The sequence below is a fragment of the Setaria viridis genome, chromosome 7, assembly GCF_005286985.2.
Source record: "Setaria viridis chromosome 7, Setaria_viridis_v4.0, whole genome shotgun sequence".
Lineage (NCBI taxonomy): Eukaryota > Viridiplantae > Streptophyta > Magnoliopsida > Poales > Poaceae > Setaria > Setaria viridis.
Window position 1 is genome coordinate 2,310,936 of NC_048269.2, and position 19,084 is coordinate 2,330,019.

Below are 19,084 nucleotides of genomic sequence, written 5' to 3' on the forward strand. Positions count from 1 at the left end.
TTGGCTTGCAACTTTATCATGAAGGAAAGTTGTATAGTCTGTTATTTAAAAAGTTTGCATTCTAACCCCTGCATATATTGTGCCGTAGATCCAGAAGCACCAGAAGAGGATTACTGGGAATTTTCAGAGGGACCCTTAGAGTCCGACGAAGTGTTTGAATTTGTTCCCTGTGAAGCAAATCCGTCGGCTTCTACTAATCTTTTTAACGATCAAGGCAAGCCCCGGTGCATTTATACCTATCTATTTTGGAGTCGTTATTTCATGTGACTAGTTATAGGTTATTTGGTTATTGTATGCACTAAGTCTAGGAGTTGGATGAAACCTATTCTTGTGTATGATCATGCCTTGAATTAAGGACATCTTTGCCACTTGTTCAAATCTTAGAAACTACCCAAGTCTAGAATTGCTTATTTGCTTACATGCTTGGTTTACTAACCTTAAGGCAAACACTTAAGTCATACATGTTGCTTATGAAGGATAGTCTGGAATATGGAAACAGACAGAAGCTAGAGATGTAGTTCTGTCTGCTAGATTAATTTGGTTAAGGCCCGATTCGTGTCTTAACTATTGATCAAGTGATAAGCATCTGATCACTTACTGGGTATGGGACTAGTAAAGCCCAGTAGATTAGTAAATTCTATGATCAGGAATGCTTCGTACCCGCGCTTGACGTGCTGGAGATTGGCAGGGGTGTAGCCTGAAACTCACATGGAGATCAGGCCAGACGTGGGGTCCCATGTGGGGGTGCATCCCTGGGTCCGGGTAATCGTATTCCTAATCATTGACTTTGCTAATCGAGAGGTTGTTAGTACGACCTGGACAGTCGTATAATGCTGGTGATCAGGGTACTCTCCTGCAGGATGCAATTAGATCCGGATCGCCGCAATTCTCGGTTATGAATGCACTTGATCGCTGTTGAGCATCGTAGTATTACTTCATGCAATATAAAATCTTCTGTTGTCAAGTAATGTATGATTTAACAGCTGTGATTGCTTTTACTTCTGTTATCATCTAGAATGATTAGGTAATAACTTAACTGAAATAAAAGATAAAACTAAGGCCTCACTCGTAGAGGCCTCACTCGTAGTAAGCTTTTCGGCAAAACTGTGTCAACCAAGCACACCCAAAGGCTGACATACATTCCAAAGAAAAACTATTATATTGGTTAGTCGGGTAAGACTTGTTGAGTACCCCGTACTCAGGGTTTTCCCCTTGTGGTTATCTTTCAGAAGCTCCACAGGAAGCTACCGAGGAGGAGACCCCGAAGCCCTAGGGTATTGACCTGAGTCTCACAATACCCTAGAAAACAGTTATCGACGCATCTTCTCCTGAACTATTTATGTTAAATCTTAGAACTTGTCTAACACTGCATCCACTAAGTTTGCCTCAACTTATGTCTTGTAATAACTCGTACCTCTTAATTATGTATGTAAAAATGTAATGTTTGTTGATATTATCCCATCGCGGATATTATCCTGATGTATGGTTATGAGACACGCCGTGGATCCTTCGAGGAGTCCTAAGGACACTCGACGGACTACCGGACTTATGCTGTTTTAAGTGCATTTTGAATAAATGCTGTTCCGACAGCAATTAGGCGCACTTAAACCAGCTTAAGTTGGGCGGTTCCGCCACAGAGGGCCGCGCACGGCGGTTCAGGAGGAAAAAGCTAAGTCTCGTTCTTTGCCGAGTGCCCGCGATCTGGCACTCGCCAAAGTAAAGATTTAATTTTTTTTAAACAGTTGGCGCACGAATTTCGGCCTGGCAGGTAGTTTGCCGAGTGCTTGCGATCTGGCACTCGACAAACCTTCTCTCTTTGCCGAGTGCCAGATCCAAGGCACTCAGCAATCCCACGTTTTCCTTTTTTTTAAAGAAAGAGGAAAATACTGCCAGTGGGCCCGTGTACCTTCTTTGCCGAGTGTCTAAGGAAAACACTCGGCAAAAGGTACCTTTGCCGAGTGTTTTTTCTATACACTCGGCAAAATACACTGACATTTCATGCACCTTCTTCAATAACGTGTTTTACAGAACTTTTTCTAATATACTTGGGCAAAATCGTGTCAACATCACTCAACAATGGTTAAATTATTTTTCTACTGATATTGTTCTATTATTTCATGCAGTTATAGCGCAAATTGCATTTATATCTACTAAAAATCTATAATTGCATTTAATCAATAAAAAATAGCAAACACATCCGAAAAATTTCCAAATTTTGACATGAACCAATCTGTGTTTTATGGTGCCTATACAAAAAGATTTGAAGCCAAACCTTAACTCAAGTGTCACTTGGACTCCAATCTTATTGTGTTCTCTCTAACTTCTATGAATCCTTCCAGGAGATGAGTCGGCTTCTAAGCATCATATGTCAGAAATTGGGTGAAACCTTCTCAATTTTTACCACAGCCTCCACACATAATATCATGACATCTTGACAAATCTTGTGATTTTCATATTTCGTTTGCTTTTTTTAGAATTTAACAACCATTCAACCACACGTTCGTGGTCGTGTTTTTTAAAAACAATGTTTAAAATTTCTTTTCATTTCCTGGTTGAGACCTCAATCCGGACTCCATAATATGAATATAATTTTTTCACTGATTATAATCCATTATTTCAATTACTTGCAGTTAAAATCTGACATGAATAAAAAAATTCCTATTAATGCAATCATTTCATTAAAAATAGCAAACAGACTACAAAATATACCAACTTTTATTATGGATTACAAAATCTCCTACGTGGGTGGGTTGTAGAAAAAGTGTGGAGGTCAGGGGACGGAAATTTTTTTTTTGTTCGCAGAGTGCCAAGAGAAACACTCGGCGAAGTCTTGTGTTTGTCGAGTGTCTAGGGTGCTGCACTCGGTGAAGTAATAGGTTTTCCGAGTGTCTTGCAGGGCACTCGGCGACCTTTTGGCTTTGCCGAGCGTGGGAGGTGGCCCTCGGCGAACGTCCTTTTTGCCGAGTGTCGGCGTCCAACACTCGGCAAAGGACTAACGGCCGGCCCAGTTCGGTGACGGACGGTGCACGTGCGATGCACGCGCCGCTTATTTACCGAGTGTCGAAACTTTGCTGAGTGTCTGGGAGTGGTTTGCCAAGTGTCGTATTTCTGGCACTCGGCAAACAACCTATTTGCCGAGTGTAATATGTTTGCCGAGTGCCCCCTTGTATACACTCGGCAAAGATGTTGTTTGCCGAGTGCCCGAAAGAAAGCACTCGGCAAAGTTTTTACACTCGACGAATTTACTGTTTCCGGTAGTGAGATACTAGCCTCATGAACTGGCCTATCCAGCTAGCCTTGAGCTGGCTTAGCTTAGATTCTAAGCCTGCCTCGCATAGCAAGAACAACCAAACACACACTATATACATTACACAAGCACATACACGCATGCATCTAATAACATGTATGTAAATTAATACAATAACAGCACAGATGCAGCAGCAAAGTCACGTAATCCATCGGCGCTCGCTTAGATCTACTAGCTCTAGCTGGTTTCATCCTTGACGAGAGCAACGATCCTGGCCGCGTCGTTTTTATCCTTGACGCCTATCTTCTCCAGCTCCGGGAACTTGGCCTCGGGGTCGACGGCCCACGTCAGGACAGCCTTGGAGATCCTATCCCACTTATTCACCTGCTTCCCGTCCATCTCCGTTATCTTCGCCACCGCGGTGTTGAACTCCCTGTCCACGGTGCCGTACACGGTGTGGAACCGCACCCCCTCGCACACCATGATCACCAGCTTCACAAGCATGCTCTTGGGCAGCGCGTAAGGGTCGGCCTGATGAGCGCCCAGCCTCTGCTGATGCTCCTCCAGCGCCGTGGTGGTGTCATGTTTCGCCAGGACGTCGACGGCGGCGGTCATCCTGGCGCGGCCCAGCGCGACGGTCTCCAGCCCCTTTTGGCCGACCAGGTCCTGGTACCGGCCGCCGAAGCCGAGCCAGTTGGAGTTTGGGATGAGGTGGGTGTTGTGCTCGTTGTTGAACTCCCACCACACCCCTGCCGGACCCGGGGTCTTGAAGCCGACGAGGTAGAGGCTGTCGACGCGCACGGCGAGCGTGAGGGAGCTCGTCCTGGTGCGGAGGACGACGTGGAACCAGAGCCTGGGGACCCTCTGCTCTGGCGGCAGCACGGGCTGCACGACCTTGGGACGACGGTCGCTGCAATACTTGATCACGTTCTGCCGGACTATGCGGATGAAGTCGCCGTAGTTGTCAGTCTGCACGATGAATGAATCCGTGAACACTGGTGTTGGCGCCTCCATTCTTCTCCTTCTTCTTCGTCACGATGATGAATTGATGTGGAATGTGAAGAGGCATTGCTGGCTAGTCTTGTGAATTGCAATATGACAAACGTACCCATGTTTATATAAGGAGACTTGGGTACGTTGGTAATTTCCTTAAACACACAGGGTTCACTCTGTGATGGGAAATTAGTTGAAATTTGACAAATATCATAAGAAATTAATTAGTTTCATGTATCACCTCTCACCATGGAAATGGTTGCTATTATATTCTCCTTATTTATCAAGGTATAATTATTTTCAAATTCAGAGTTTGCCTGAAATATAAAAACTTTTGTCACCAATATTTAAAAATTCATAAGGTAGTCAATAAAAGCCAAGCTTTAATAATTAACTGTCCGAATTCCCTAATTTAGTAGGAGTATTATTAATCTACTAGGAATATATGACAAAATTGTTGGACCGTGACACCCTAAGAGGGGGTGAATTGAGTGTTCTAAAAAACTAAGGCTCCAAGCACATATAAAAACCTATTCCAATTTCTATCTAGACGAGCTTTTTTATGTGTTGCTATCTCTACCGCAAAAGAGTTTTGCACTCTAGGTTCCAATCCTATAAACTACACATGACAATTCTAGGAAAGGTAAATGCGGAATGTAAAGTGCAGTAAGAAATGCGGAAGGTAAATGAGGTAGAGAAGGCAAACTCCCGGCATGGCGACACGATGATTTTTACCGAAATATCGGAAAGCAAAGCTTTCCACTAGTTCTCATTGTTGGAGCCCCTCTCAAAGGGAATGCCCGCGCAAGGGCATAAACTCCCCGGTCAAGTAACTCCGTAGGATAGCCAATGGGCCTTCCCCACACGTAAGTGGGTCTCCGCCTAGCCTCTCCCAGATGCTCCTTACCGCTCTTCACTTGGCAGAACTTCGGCAAAACGCCGAGGGCCTCTCCTCCCTCTCACAAGCACCGGCGGCCACTCCACAAATGCGGTTGAAGGGTCTTGCAAGACTTATATGTCCTGGATTTACAACTCTTGGTGTGCGCAAGCACAATACAAAGGAGGTCTGCAAACCACACCTAACTCTAGACTAATCACTAAAGCAATGCACTAATGGGCCTAAACTAGCACGAATAAGGACTTAAGCCTTATGCCAATTGCCTTAGTGTTCTCTTTAGCACTTTGGTGGTTAGAGCACTTGTGTGTATGTGGAATACAAGCCTTCAACTTCTCCAAATTCTAATCACCTCAAATGGCCGGGCATTGGGGTATAAGTAGCCCCAACCAAAGAAACTAGCCATTGCCAACCATTGCAACTTTCTGTGTAGAATTGACTGATTCGATGGTGCGTAGGGGTGGTCACCGTATGAATTGGTGCACGCAACCTCATCTAGCCATTGGGCAGCCAACGCTCACTGATGCCTGGGCCTGGGTCACCGACTGATTCGGTGCCCCTCCTGACTTATCACCGTATGTCTCGGTGACACTTCTTGAGACAGTTCCTTCAAACGCACCGACTGATTCGCCCCTCATCTCCTTGAAAACCACCGTATGAATCGGGAGAGCTTTTATTTGCTCCAAACTAGACAAAGCCTGTCGAGGATAAATCCCTAGTACCCGCAAGAAAGGAAAAAGACAGACTCCTACTAGGATTCCCCTGTAATCCTACTGGGACTAATACCCTGTAATTGAAAATGCATCTAGGCCCCTAAGTGGGTTTTGGTGAATTGAATGATAAAATGATTAAAGGACTAACTTGTTTGCTTAAGATTGTGAGCAGGGTTTTATTCTCATATTTATGATGTGATATTGTCTCATAAGTTGAATATGTATTTGAGGGATATGGGTACCCCATGGGTCCCCACCGACCAGGATACTAGCTGGACCTGACAAGTGGGCCCGCTCGACCAGGGCGTGCAGGCCAAGGACATGTCAAGGCAACAAGATAGCCCAAATCTACTCGGATATCGCGGAACGCGTATTGTAGTCCGACTTAGATTACTTTTCATGTAACTACCGAGTAGATTAGATTCAAACCGACCTGTAACTCTTGGCTGTTAGCCTATATAAGGTGACCAAGGGCACCACCCGAGGGTATCCGAACAATCAAATCTCATACCAGCAATAATATTCACGCATATAGGACATAGGGTATTACTTTCCGGAGGCTCGAACCTATCTAAAACCCTTGTGTTCCTTGTGTTCTCGCAATCACCTTTGAGTTCTTGGTTTCACAATCGTCCTCATCTACAAATCAACTACTTGGGTAACCCCCTAGTGGACTGTCGTGCTACTAAATCCGATAGTTGGCATGCTAGGTAGGGATGGTTGCAAGATCCTCTTAGCGACCTTGATGGCATCCCACCCCGATGTAGTCTTCCCCGAGAGTATGAAGGACTTCCTCGCGCTCACCCACCCATCCACGCAGCACCTGATTTTTATCTTCATCAACATGTGATCCAAGATCGGAACTCTAATCTGCTATGGCGATTCGATCTACTCCGCGCGAGCCTGTCTCGGTGTGTTGATGTCTTGGTTACCAAGGCTAATTCGTCAGCATCTATCGCCGCATCCTGGTTGAGGTCTCACGGCTGTTTCAGGTCCATAGGCGTGGTGTTCGAGATGGAACAGAGTTCTGTATTCTGGTTGGAGACGCCGACCGTGTAAGCTGCCGTGAGTTTTGGATTGTCGCCGATGATTTGTCTCCAAAGTTGCAGCGTATGAGGCTGCAGATTCATTTGTCAAGCCGGGACACATTAACATGTGATGCAAGCATGCACCCATGTATACGCGTGTGTGCTACCTCTACAAGAAAAGCCATGCAGACAAGTCCGAAAGGAATTTCAGTTATCCCTTTCAGATTGGATAACGCGTGACATGATGCACTTCTTCCTTTTCTTAAACAGTATTGCTAGCGTCAGACGTCCGACGGGAACTTTACCGTCGGACGCTTCGTCGCAACATTCAAAAATAACATCTGCAACATCAAAAGTATGAGGTTGCAACATTGAAAAAATATATGAAAAATCGTTCAATGGTAACATCGTTTCTGGAAAAAAAAATCCCACTGTAACATCAAATGCATGTTTCATGCAACATTCCCAAATGAAAATTCAGCCCATGATATATAACAACCAAAATATTATACCGCAACATTCATAAATCAAAACTGCAACATCTTCAAAACAACAAGTACATCATCAAAACAAAAAATAAAAAATTAACCCCTCGGCTGAATCACCCGTTGCAACATCAAAATTTGTCCTTTGCAACATCTCAAACATTCTTTTGTAGCATCTCAATTCTTATATGGTTACATTAAGAAAACAGAGCAACATGACAAATCAATATCTGAAACATCAAAAATCATATGTTGCAACATTGAAAAATCCAGCTTCCAGAACCAGACACCCAGACACGGATCATAGCCGAGCGCGTACCGGTGCCACGGCCGCCATTGTGCCCCTCGCTGCGAGGGTCTAGGAGCCGGCACGAGGCTGGGGAGCACGACGCCGACGGCGAGCCCCCGTCCAACACGTCGTTGGAGGCGATGGAGCTAGAGACGGAAGCGAATGGCTCAGGCCCGAGCACGGCGACGAGGATCCGGCCGGCGCTGGAGACGAGGCTGGTGAGCCACCCCCTCGGCGGCAGGGGAGGCGGAGGCAAAGGTGAGGCCCCGCCGTGTGCTTCCCATCGGAGACAAAAGCGAAGGGCTCGCCGCCCGAGCACGGCGGCGAGGATCTGGCCGGCACCAGAGACAAGGCCGGCTCCCGAGATTCACACGGAGAGGAGGCATTCCCTACCTCAAAGCTCTCGCTGCTGGCCCACGCTGGACAACCGGAGGAGGAAGAAATCAGCGGCGCGATGGGGAACGGCCAGAGGATGAGGGAGAAGAAGATATGAAGCTGAGGAAGAAGATAAGAATGAATGGACGTGAACTTGCAATTAATTGTATTGAAAAGGAGTTTCGGATCCGTCGTTCGTCCGATATTTTTTACCGTCCGGACGTCTGTGTTACAGCGTTTCCGTTAAAAATAATATCATAAACTCGGCAAGTTCATCAGTGTCGGAGAAAACGGAGGTGTCGCTGTGCGTGAGATCAGATTAGGGCCTCACGCCGCAAGGAGCAGAGGAGTTGCCAACTGAGAGTCACGCGTGCGCAGCTCGGCCAGAGGGCAAGCGAATCGGCGAATGCGCTTTGTTGGTTCAGCATGGGGACTCACGTGGCTTCTGGACTGCTTAGCAGCGCTCGTTCTTTGGGCCTCGCCCAAATAAATACACATACACTGCCTGCTGCTATACTACTACTACCTTACACTTGTATTGGGAGGGGCCCCTTCGTTTTGAGGGCCCAGGTCAGCTGCACAACTCGACCTATAGGTTGCTCTCAGCTAGAATCAAATGTTATGAGTACTGCAGAGGCAGACCATAACGGAGTAATATAAGCTTCCAATGCCAGCAATAATTGTCACACCCGATTTTAAGGACAAAATCGAGTGCATTAAATACATGTGCGCTAGGATCAAGTTACACACATGTACGACAATAGTGAATAACAAAGATAGTGCTAAAGCGAATAGAAAGAGTATTAAACATTATTACATGACCGAAAGTCTCAATAAAACATAAGCCTAATTTATTACGCAGCGGAACTCCAAAGACGACGACGACACCACAGGCAGCTGACTGAAGAAACGTACGCCTAGAACTCCTCAAAGTCGTGTAGATACTCCTCCTCCCAATTAGCTTGGTCTGAACAGCGGTTTTGCAAGGGTGAGTACACTTATGGTTGGTACTCAACAAGTCGTGGGGAATAGTGTTGTGTAAGGCAAATCAAGGTATGGCTAAGGCATAATTAGCATTCGCTTTTATTTAAGTTGGTCAAGTTTTATTAGCAATTAACTAAGTATAAGTTCATACCACCCGAAATTAAACATGATCATAAATAAAGTAAACAACATATGCATGAAATGACAACAAATTAAATCCATCTTCCGATAATATTATCATGTGAGGGTCCATGCCGCTCTTAACCGTGAGCACGGCTGATCGATCAGTTTTACACTCTGCAGAGGTGGCACATCTTTACCCACAAGTTGCGTAAAAATTCAATAGAACTTTGGACCCAACCATGCGGTGTTTGCAAGGCACCATACCACGCTTCCGAGGTGTGATTGCATAGGGACGCTACGAGGCCTTTACAGAGATCCGCTAGCAATGTGGTAACCCCAATCTAGAGTTTCTAATTATTCAGCCAAGACCAGAGCCATTTAGTCTTCTGGTAGCACTATTTTCCTGGGTGGTCGCTCCATGTTCCGATTAATCATACATGATCTTGTATTAATGAAAGGTATAACGGAAGTAAAGCAAGATTAAACATTGTGTTTAGTTAAACCACCATACCAAGTAAGCACTAAGCATGAACTACCCAACATAAAGTAAACCGGTTGGTCAAGGCAAAGGTAAATCAATCTACGCGAACCTTAATTGGGACCCATCAATTTAATCTTAACATGTGCATAGCATAAATGTTGAGTACGAGAAAGTAAAGGTGTATAGGATGAAAAGGTAGTGATCAAGGACACGACTTGCCTTCTTGGTCTTGCTCCTGCTGTTCGTACTCCTCGAAGGCTTGGTCTTCAACTCCCTCGAACTGCGGGACGTCTACACGCGTCACACGGGCACATACAAGCAAACATGGGAAAAAAGTAAGAAACAGTACAGCAATCACAATTAAACAGAGAAAACAAGCTTGAAAAGTTGATCTACGCTTTAAAACAAACACGTGGATATAAAGAACGCGAAAAACGGAGTTAAGATACAAAAGATACGTTTAAAACAAGATCCAGGGATTTTTCTGTGAGAAAAACAAAATTTTTAGGGCCAAACCGCGAAAACCGAGGGCTTATACGTAATTACGCGTATAAACCGAAGGTCTAATGTGCAAAAACTCAAATCCGGACGGCGGGTTGATTTTTGAAAAGTTCAAGGGTTAAACCGAAAAGTGCGAGGGCAGATCTGGAATTATTTTCAACGCGATCTGGACCGCGGGTTGATTTGCAGAAAAGGCGGGGGCTTAAGAGCAAAAGCGGCACAGCGCGGCGCGGTTGACCGTTATGCGGTCTGTTTGACTCGCTATTGGCCGTCGGATCGAGATCTGACGGCCACGGTCGACAACGACTTGCGACGGCGGCGCGAAAAGAGCAGCCGGCGGCGGCGAGCGACGGCGAGCGGCGGCGAGGTCGCCGGAGCTGACCGAAAAGGCGCTCCGGGGCTCGGTTTGGCGCGGGGATTTCACCAGAAGAAAGAGGGGGACTTGGCGAGCTCGTTTTGGCGGTCCTTGACGATCGAGGCTCACCGGAGGCGGCGCTCGACGGTGGGGAAGAGGCGGCAGCGCTGGAGCTCGCGGCGGCTAGGGTTTCGGGTGCTGCGGGCGCGGGTGTTGGAGACTGGGAGGGGCGGCGGTTTATATAGGGGCGGCGCTTGGAGATAGAGGCGACCTCGGGTTCAAAAGCCCGGCGGATTCGGAGGGGGGCGAGGCGGTTACGGAGCCGGCGGCGCGGTGGTTGCGGGACGGAGTCCAGGAGGGAGATGACGGGCGGGCCCCACCCATCGGTGGCCGCGGCGGTAGGCAGGCCGGAGCGGCTTTCGTGGGCCGGCGTGCGCTTCGCGGGCTGCGGAGGAAAGGGCGAGGCAGTGGGCCGCGCGGGAGGGAAGAGGATGGCCGGCGAGCGGGGAAGCGGAGGCTTCGCGGGCCGGCGGAAAGGAAGGCGGAGCGGGCCGAAGGAGCTGCTGCGCAACTGGGCCACAAGAGAAAGATGGCGCGGGTGATGCTGGGCCGCAAGAAGAAAAGAAAGGGGAGGAAAGGAAGATTGCGGCCCAGGAGAAGAAGAAGAAAAGAAAAAAGAAAAAGAAAAGGAAAAAGGTTTTGGAAATGTAATTTAAATTTGGAATTCAAATTTTTGGTTCAAACCCAAGCAATCAAAATAAATGCACCAGCATAAATGCACAATCAACTCATATGATGAATTAATTAAATTAAAGAAAATGAAATTAAATGCCTAGAATTTAAATGACACCCTAATTTGAGCAAATTTTAATGAATTTGAATTCTCTAAAATTTTGGGTGTTACAATAATAGATAGTTAACAAGTCTTTTTTTTAATTAAGAAAATTATCCAATCTTAACATTCACATGTGAACGTCAATGACCATAAAGGAACAATCCGACCAAAAAGCTAGAAGATACGAGACTACTTAGACTCCACACATCAGAACGAGGAACAAATAAAACAGAAAGAGCCTAAGATAGAAAGCTCGAAAGACTAAGACCCCCTTTGGTTGGACTTCCAAACCTGCTTTTGTTTTTGCAAAAGCCGAAAGTCAACCAAAGGGGTAAAAAGTCATATGTGCTTTACCCAAAAGCAGCTTTCACCCTAGTATAAATCTAAAAGCAGGTTCCTCCCTGCTTTCACCTGCTTTTGGGAAAAGAAATTACCCACCTACCACTGTTATGGAGGTGACCCTTCCAACCCTCCCGCAAAGAAATTACCCACCTATCACTGGTTATGAAGGTGACCCTTCCAACCCTCCCACCTCTCCTGCGGCTGCCATGGTGACCCCCACGGCCTCCGCTCTCCACCTCCTCCCCTCCCCTCTCCCTCCTCCGGTTTGCCACTACCGGCCCCTCCTCGCTCCCGTGGATGCCAGGCGCCTCGCGCAGCCACTCCACGCCGGCTGGCTGGGCCATCCAGGCGGCTCCGCTGGCGCCTCCCCCCCCCCCCCCCCCCTCCGGAGGAGGTCGCCGAGGAGCAGGACAACACGCCTCCACTCAGGCTGCTCGAGCCGCCGCAAGAGGACGACCCTTCCCACCCGAGGTCCTCGTATCGCTTCCCAACCCCTGGAATTTCTTGTTCCCTGGTGTTTTAAACTGCTGCAGAAGCTCTGATACTGCTGGCCGATGGAAATGAGTTTCTCATGTCTTTGTGATGCTCCTTGTTCCTCCATTTCGGATTGCTCATGTGCGCATTGGCATTACGCAGATGGAGCCCGCGGATCCTGATTTCTACCGGATAGGATACGCGCGGATGATGCGGGCGTACGGGATTGAGTTCCTGGAAGGGCCGAACGGGATGGGTGTGTATGCTTCCAGGGATGTGGAGCCGCTCCGCAGAGCTAGAGTGAGACATTTCAATTCTTGTCAGACCTCTAACTAGAGCTTCCCTAATCAAATTTGAGGTTCAAAGAACTAGTTCAATCAACGCAAGTGGACATGCTTCACCACAGTAGTTTGTTTTCAGAAACCTTCACCACATTAGTTAGTCACTGGTGTAATGGATGTAGTTTGTGATTGGGTTCTGAAATTACCATGTGAACAGCATAGCGGTTGAATTGGCCACTTGTTTCTCATACGAGCATGTTTTGCCAACACGAGATTTCAATAGTCAAGTATCTTCTATATAATCACCAGTGGAATTCAGTTGCTTATGCTAAGACCTGATGTGCCAAAATAATGGCTTACATTACAAGTTTGCTGACTTGCACCCATGCACTTCACCAAGTCCCAAGTGTTAATTCTTCATAACACCGTAGTAAATGGTCCTGTTAAGGGACACCGATGCAACTTGAGGAGGATACTCAAACTTTTTAAACAATAAATTTAGTTTTATTACACGCTGATGAGCAATATTCTTCAACTTTATATTGATGTGCTTGTCTTTTCCCTTTTTAAAATAGTCATTTACATGCGAATTTATAAACACATTATTTTGTTACGAGCAATTTGCAAATAAACAGACTCTCAGGCCTTTAGAGGCATTACAGGTATTTCTTACACAGCCTACAATTTCACAGCTGCTCTAACCAAACGGCCTTCTGCTTTTCCCACAGCTGCTTTTCTACAGCCCACATCTCACATAAGCTTTTTCAAAAGCCACAGCCCAAGCAAACAGTGCCTAAGCTTCAAACTTCTTCCATGCTCTTGCTTCAACTTTGCATTAAGCCTTGTGCAGCAACTAATCCCTCACCTCTGCTATTTTCTCAGAAACTTCACAAGTTAGGATCATCCTGCTTGGTGGCCACCTTCTTCCTGTTACACTTTCGTCACGGAGAAACTGCACTTAGTCAATGTCTACCGCCCTCCCTCCAACCTGATCATGAAGGGCTGGGTCAACATTATTCTTTTCCATAGTTAACAAGTCTGGGTCAACATTTCCGTAGGATGCATGTACATTGTTCTTTTTCTTGCTCACCAACTCCATGAAGGGCTGGTCATCAGCATTATATTATTGTCCTCGCTTAGGGTGGGAGTATGCTAAACGAATTAATAAACAAGCTTAATAAGCCCAAAGTATGAGTTCACCAACCCATTAAAAAATTATCAAGGACATGGCTTGACTAGCGAGAGGAAAGAAGCAGCCAGGCTGTCCTCTCCCTTCGTCGTGATCCCCCTTTCCATTTGCATCTCTCACGGTCCAGAAGCTAAGCTCGATCGATCAAGGCCATGGCAGAGATTGCAGCGGTTGGGTGGGCGATGTCCGCCCTGGGATGGATCGCGTCGCCGGTCACCACGCGGCTCCTCAACGATGGCTTCGCCCTCCTCGGCTTCGACGAATCCGAGAAGCTGCGCGACCTGGAGGCCCGTCTGCTGCCTCGGCTGGCGCTGATGCGGGAGCAGGCGGAGAGGATCCCGCCAGACCAGAGGGCCCACGTCAAGCTGTGGGCCAACAGGCTCAGGGACGCCTTCTACGACGCCGAAGACATCCTGGACGCCGCCGATTATCACCGCCTCCAGAACCAGGTTAGTTTCCGAACACGATCTCGTTTTCTTTTCTGTGAAACCTTTATTATTAGAAGAAAGGCAAAGTATTCGTAGGCATATCGATGCACTTAACTAAGGGTCTAATGTTCAAGAAAATCTAAATTGGCTACTTTTTTTATTTGAAGGACGACCCTCTATAGGTCAATCACCTGAAAATAGCCGTATACAAGAACCGTTTTCAGCCCTCGGTTGAAAATCGGATAGAGTTCCTTCTTTCTTCTTCGTATAAATCATCTTAGCTAGCCATCTTCTTCAGCGCTGCTTAAGCGAGTTATCTAATTTGTTTAACTCAAAAGCTTTTTAACCCAAAAGCTTGTTAATAATAAATATAGGCAATTCTATTATATCCTTCAACATGCTACCCTAGTATTTCTATTTACATCCACTGCCGACTGGTTCAACTCAAGAGACAATGCTAATGGAGGAAATATGGGCAGTTCGCCCTACCAACGTGCTTGCCTCTCTCCATCTCATAGGTGTTTCTTCCACTATATCCATGTAATCTGCCACAGTGTGAACTTGATTGATGTCACCATGACCACCTTCCTAACCGGTGCTCCACTGTAATTCGGTGACTATTGATGTACCCATCGCATTGCCGGTTGCCTCTTCAGCCCATGTCCACGCCACTATTGGTCCCGTTGCGGCCCTGCATCCTTCTAAGCTAGGATCTGTGGTAGAAGCTAACCCTCACAGGTAACTTCACCAGTAAACGTTGACCTAACTGCAGTGGTAAACGTTGGCTGAATATTTTATGATTTTTGGTTGACCCATGCCTGGAAATGTGTTTAGATAACCATGTATCTGTGTGGGTCAGTTCTACCATTAATTGCCCACAATAGTAACCTATCTAAATTGAGCTGATTAGTATTTCTGATGAATGGTCCAACAAGTAATTGATTGTATATATTGATGCAAAACTACAGCTGCATGAGAAATACATGTTTTATTGGAAATAGTCTTAACAGTCTATATATTAAAAACAACTATACTTTGAATAGACTCGGTGTTTAAATTAAATGGCAGGCTATAGCAGTGCTATATAGCGGCTCCACAGAGCTCCCGCTTCGATCATTGCAGCAGAAATAGCGGGCTGTAGAGGTGCTATTAGGATATGAAGAAGGCTTCCACTGAACCTTAATTTAGCCTACTATTTAATACACTTAATAGACTATAAATTAGCCATCCATGTTGAACCACCTTGTAGTACGGTTGTGGAGGCGTAAAGATATATACGACTCTAAATCCTGAAGCAATAGAAGGTGATTTGTACCTAGATTAGGCGCATGATAGATGGTGCACTCATGGGGGCATGGGTTCATCCGCGCAATAAAAAACGTCATTTGTGATTGCATGGGAAATTCTAGTAATTTTATTTAGTAAACCATATTCATGTTTTTCAGTACTACAGCTATTGTTATGCAGGTCAATAGTCAATCGGGAGCTAAGTCAGTGCTGGATCGTGCGAAAAATGCCATCTCAGGAAAAGTCAAGTTGAAGAAAGTTCTAAAGAAGTTGGAAACACTAATTGAACAAGGATCTCAGTTTTTGACACCTCTGGCAAGCATCAGTAGCAATGGTAGCCATGGCAATGACACATCAAATCCCGCCAACAATGTGAATGGACTTGTCACTACATCAAGGCCTGCTACACACATCATATTTGGAAGAGATGGGGAACGAGATGAGATACATAGGTTGCTCCATGACACGGCACATGATTTTGAACCAAGTTCTAGTGACAGCATGTGTTATTCTGTGATTGGCATCTACGGTATCGCGGGGTCTGGGAAAACAACCCTAGCACAATATGTCTGTAATTACGAGCGGAATGGTAACTACTTCTATCCTATCATGTGGATTCATGTTTCTCAAAGTTTCAGCGTGGATAATATTCACCAGAAAATGCTCGAGGCTGCTTTGGGGGAAACATTCCAACCGTTCAATAATCTTGACACCCTACAAAACAAGCTTGAGGATGAATTAAGAGGCAAAACGTTCTTTTTAGTGCTGGATGATATCTGGCTTGTGAACGATGTGTGTGTTCAGTTGAAATTAGATCAGCTACTTTCTCCTCTGAGGGTTGGGAAGAAAGGGAGCATGGTCCTTGTTACAACTCGATTCAAAAAGGCAGCTGTACATATAGGTGCTCAGAGCCTTATAAAAATACCTGACTTGAATGAGATGGATTTCTTCAAACTTTTTATGCATTATGCGCTCAATGGTGCAACCCTTGATGCCAAAGAATTAGATACATTTCAAATGATTGGAAAACAGATTATGAAGAAACTGAAGGGGTCACCATTAGCAGCAAGAGTAGTAGGAGCACGACTCCGCCAAAATTTGGAATCTACGTTTTGGAGAAGAGTTGGAGATCAGGATGTGTTGCCTGATACCATGGGAGCTCTATGGTGGAGCTACCAGCACCTTGACGAGCAGGTTAGGCGATGCTTTGCATACTGTAGTATGTTTCCCCAAGGATACATGTTTAAACGTGACGAGTTAGTTGACTTATGGATAGCAGAAGGCTTCATAAAGAACACCAACTCCGTTCAGCAAATGGAAGAAGTAGCTCTGAAATACTTCGATGAACTGGTGTCATGCTCGTTTCTGGAAACAAGAAAATATGTTTATGGCAGTAAGGATGAGTGGTTTAATATGCACGATTTGCTGCACGAATTGGTAGTGATGGTTGCTGGAAATGATTGCTTTCGAGTTGAAGGTGGTGAGATGAAAGAATTCCACCCTGACATTCGCCATCTCTATGTCTGCTCTAAAGATCAAGTTAAGGTTACAGAGCAGATTTGCAAATTGGGAAAACTGCGCACACTGATATTCATTACTAATATTGGTGGACAGGGGATAACAATAGAAGAACTTGAGGGCATGCTGAAAAATTTAAAGAAGTTGCGTGTGGTGCAAGTAGTAGTTGAAGGATATATGGCAGCTATTCCGACCTGTATTTGTGAGTTAAAACAACTACGCTTTCTCAGAATTCATAATTCCCTATCAACCAAGGTGCTTTTGCCGAAACATTTGGGCTCGCTTTATCACCTGCAGATCCTAGAGCTCCGTGGTTCAGGTGTTTTAGAATTCTCTAATGTGAAAAACATGAGCCACCTACTTAGCTTGCGGAGCATTAGATACTCTGGCTTTTCGTTTGACAACTCTTATGTTTCAGGCTTTTCTGGCCTCGGGGAGCTGAAATCACTTCGAGAACTTAGTGACTTCAAAGTGAGAAAGGAGAAAGGATATGAGCTGCAGCAGCTCAGGGGCATAAATCACCTTAGCGGGAGGCTGAGAATCTGTGGCCTTGACTGTGTAGAAAGCAAAGAGGAAGCCCTAGAAGCCAAGCTAACTGACAAGAAGTATCTCACAGCATTGTCACTTGAATGGTCAGGGTCTAGTCTGGGACAGCATAGTTTGTCTCCAGACCTTCAAGTGGAGATACTTGAGGGCCTCTGCCCACCCTCACAGCTCACAGAGCTGCGAATATGGGGCTACAGTGGATTGAAGTGCCCAACTTGGCTTTCAGAAAATCAGAACGGTCTAGTTAGCAGCCTGCAATATCTCGAACTATGTCGTTGTGACAATCTGGAAGCACTTCCTGAAATAGGCGAGCTTTTCATTCATCTTGGCCATCTTAAACTCATTGGTCTCCCTATGCTAAAAAAGTTACCGAAACTTCCAGATAGTCTTAAGAGCTTGGACATTCAACGGTGTAAGGCCCTGGTTCTTACATGTTTGGAAGATGTGGACACGATAAGATCACTCTTTATTCAGCGAGCATCTCAAATTGAGCCATCCTTAAATATTGCCACGGAAATAGACAAGTTTGCTGATGAACAACCTGATAGGTTCGCCACAATTTTGTCTGACATTTTCGGCAGATGTGGTACTTTGCTTCCTCGCCTTCTCCGGGGCCATATAACAGAGGAAGACTACACCAGGTTTATGGTTCCTGCATCAGTGGATAGGGTTGTTATCTCATATTGTGGCATCACAGACACTGTCCTTCAGAACTCCTTGAGAGCCTCTACATCCTTATTTAGCTTGAACTTAAGGGGTCTTCCCTTTTTCACAGGAATCCCTTCTGAGGTGATGGAGTCTCTAGCTATGCTTTCTGATCTCTCCATCGATGAATGCCTCCAGTTTAAGCATTTGCAAGGTCTAAATCGTCTCAGTAGACTGCAGCACCTTGGGATTACGAAATGCCCCAATCTGGTGACCCTTGAAGAAGCTGACAAAGTGCGCATCCTCCATGGGATTGCCACTGATAGCATACCCCTTGTGCCACAGCTGCTGTCAGGAGAAGGTTGTTCTACCCTATGGATTCTTAGAATTGACGAATCAGAGGAACTGGGGGAAGAAACAATCCTGGATCAGTTTCATTCACTAACATCCCTCGAATTTAGTAGCTGCAATTGGAATCGCTTGCCGGAGAATTTGGCAAACCTGACATCTCTCGAGCATTTGCATTTGGATAACTGCCGAAGTATCCGATCACTTCCAACTCTGCCCACATCTCTGCGGTCATTTGAAATCACTGATTGCGATCCGTCATTCATGAAGAGCTGTCAAAAGCCTGGAGATACAAATTGGAACATGATTGCTCACGTCCCATTGAAACGATTTGTTGACACTCAAAATTGACTTGGGTTAGTATTTTTGTAAATGCTGAGACAGTTGTACTTATCATTGATGCACACAATGTATTGCGAATTGATGATAAGTAAAATAGTGTGAAAAATATGTTGTGCCGAAAAATGAAATTGCAGTATTGTACCTGAAGAGGTGTATAATACCACTCTTGATCCATCGAGGTGATTAGAAAGAGAACCCAAAAGAAAGATGTGAAAGAAAAATAATGTGTGTGCTCTGCACTAACAAATAGTAGTTGCCACATGCATATACAGAGAGCTGAGAACTTAAAAGTGGTGCACAAAGCACTGGTGTTATAGAAAAAGGTCACCGATAAAGGTGGTGCACAAAACACTGCACAATGTAAAATTGCTTTATGCTAA

At 45.6% G+C, this 19,084-nt stretch overlaps 2 protein-coding genes across 2 annotated transcripts; one reads left to right on the top strand and one right to left on the bottom strand.

The window, feature by feature from the left end:
• Positions 1–3,446: 3,446 nt before the first annotated feature.
• LOC117863685 (ribosome-inactivating protein) lies at positions 3,447–4,261 on the bottom strand. The gene has a single exon (XM_034747494.2). It carries the CDS (start codon positions 4,259–4,261, stop codon positions 3,485–3,487), a length of 777 nt encoding a protein of 258 aa, XP_034603385.1. The 3' UTR covers positions 3,447–3,484.
• A 9,365-nt stretch (positions 4,262–13,626) lies between these two features.
• Positions 13,627–18,812, top strand: LOC117863056 (putative disease resistance RPP13-like protein 1). Its single transcript, XM_034746634.1, has 2 exons — positions 13,627–14,039; positions 15,486–18,812. Exons 1-2 carry the CDS (start codon positions 13,743–13,745, stop codon positions 18,711–18,713), a joined length of 3,525 nt encoding a protein of 1,174 aa, XP_034602525.1. The 5' UTR covers positions 13,627–13,742; the 3' UTR covers positions 18,714–18,812.
• Positions 18,813–19,084: the final 272 nt, after the last annotated feature.

Coding starts and splice junctions, on each gene's coding strand:
- LOC117863685 (XM_034747494.2), bottom strand. CDS start 4,261: ATGGAGGCGCCAACACCAGTGTTCACGGATTCATTCATCGTGCAGACT.
- LOC117863056 (XM_034746634.1), top strand. CDS start 13,743: ATGGCAGAGATTGCAGCGGTTGGGTGGGCGATGTCCGCCCTGGGATGG. Junction 14,040..15,485: donor ATCACCGCCTCCAGAACCAG/GTTAGTTTCCGA, acceptor ATTGTTATGCAG/GTCAATAGTCAATCGGGAGC.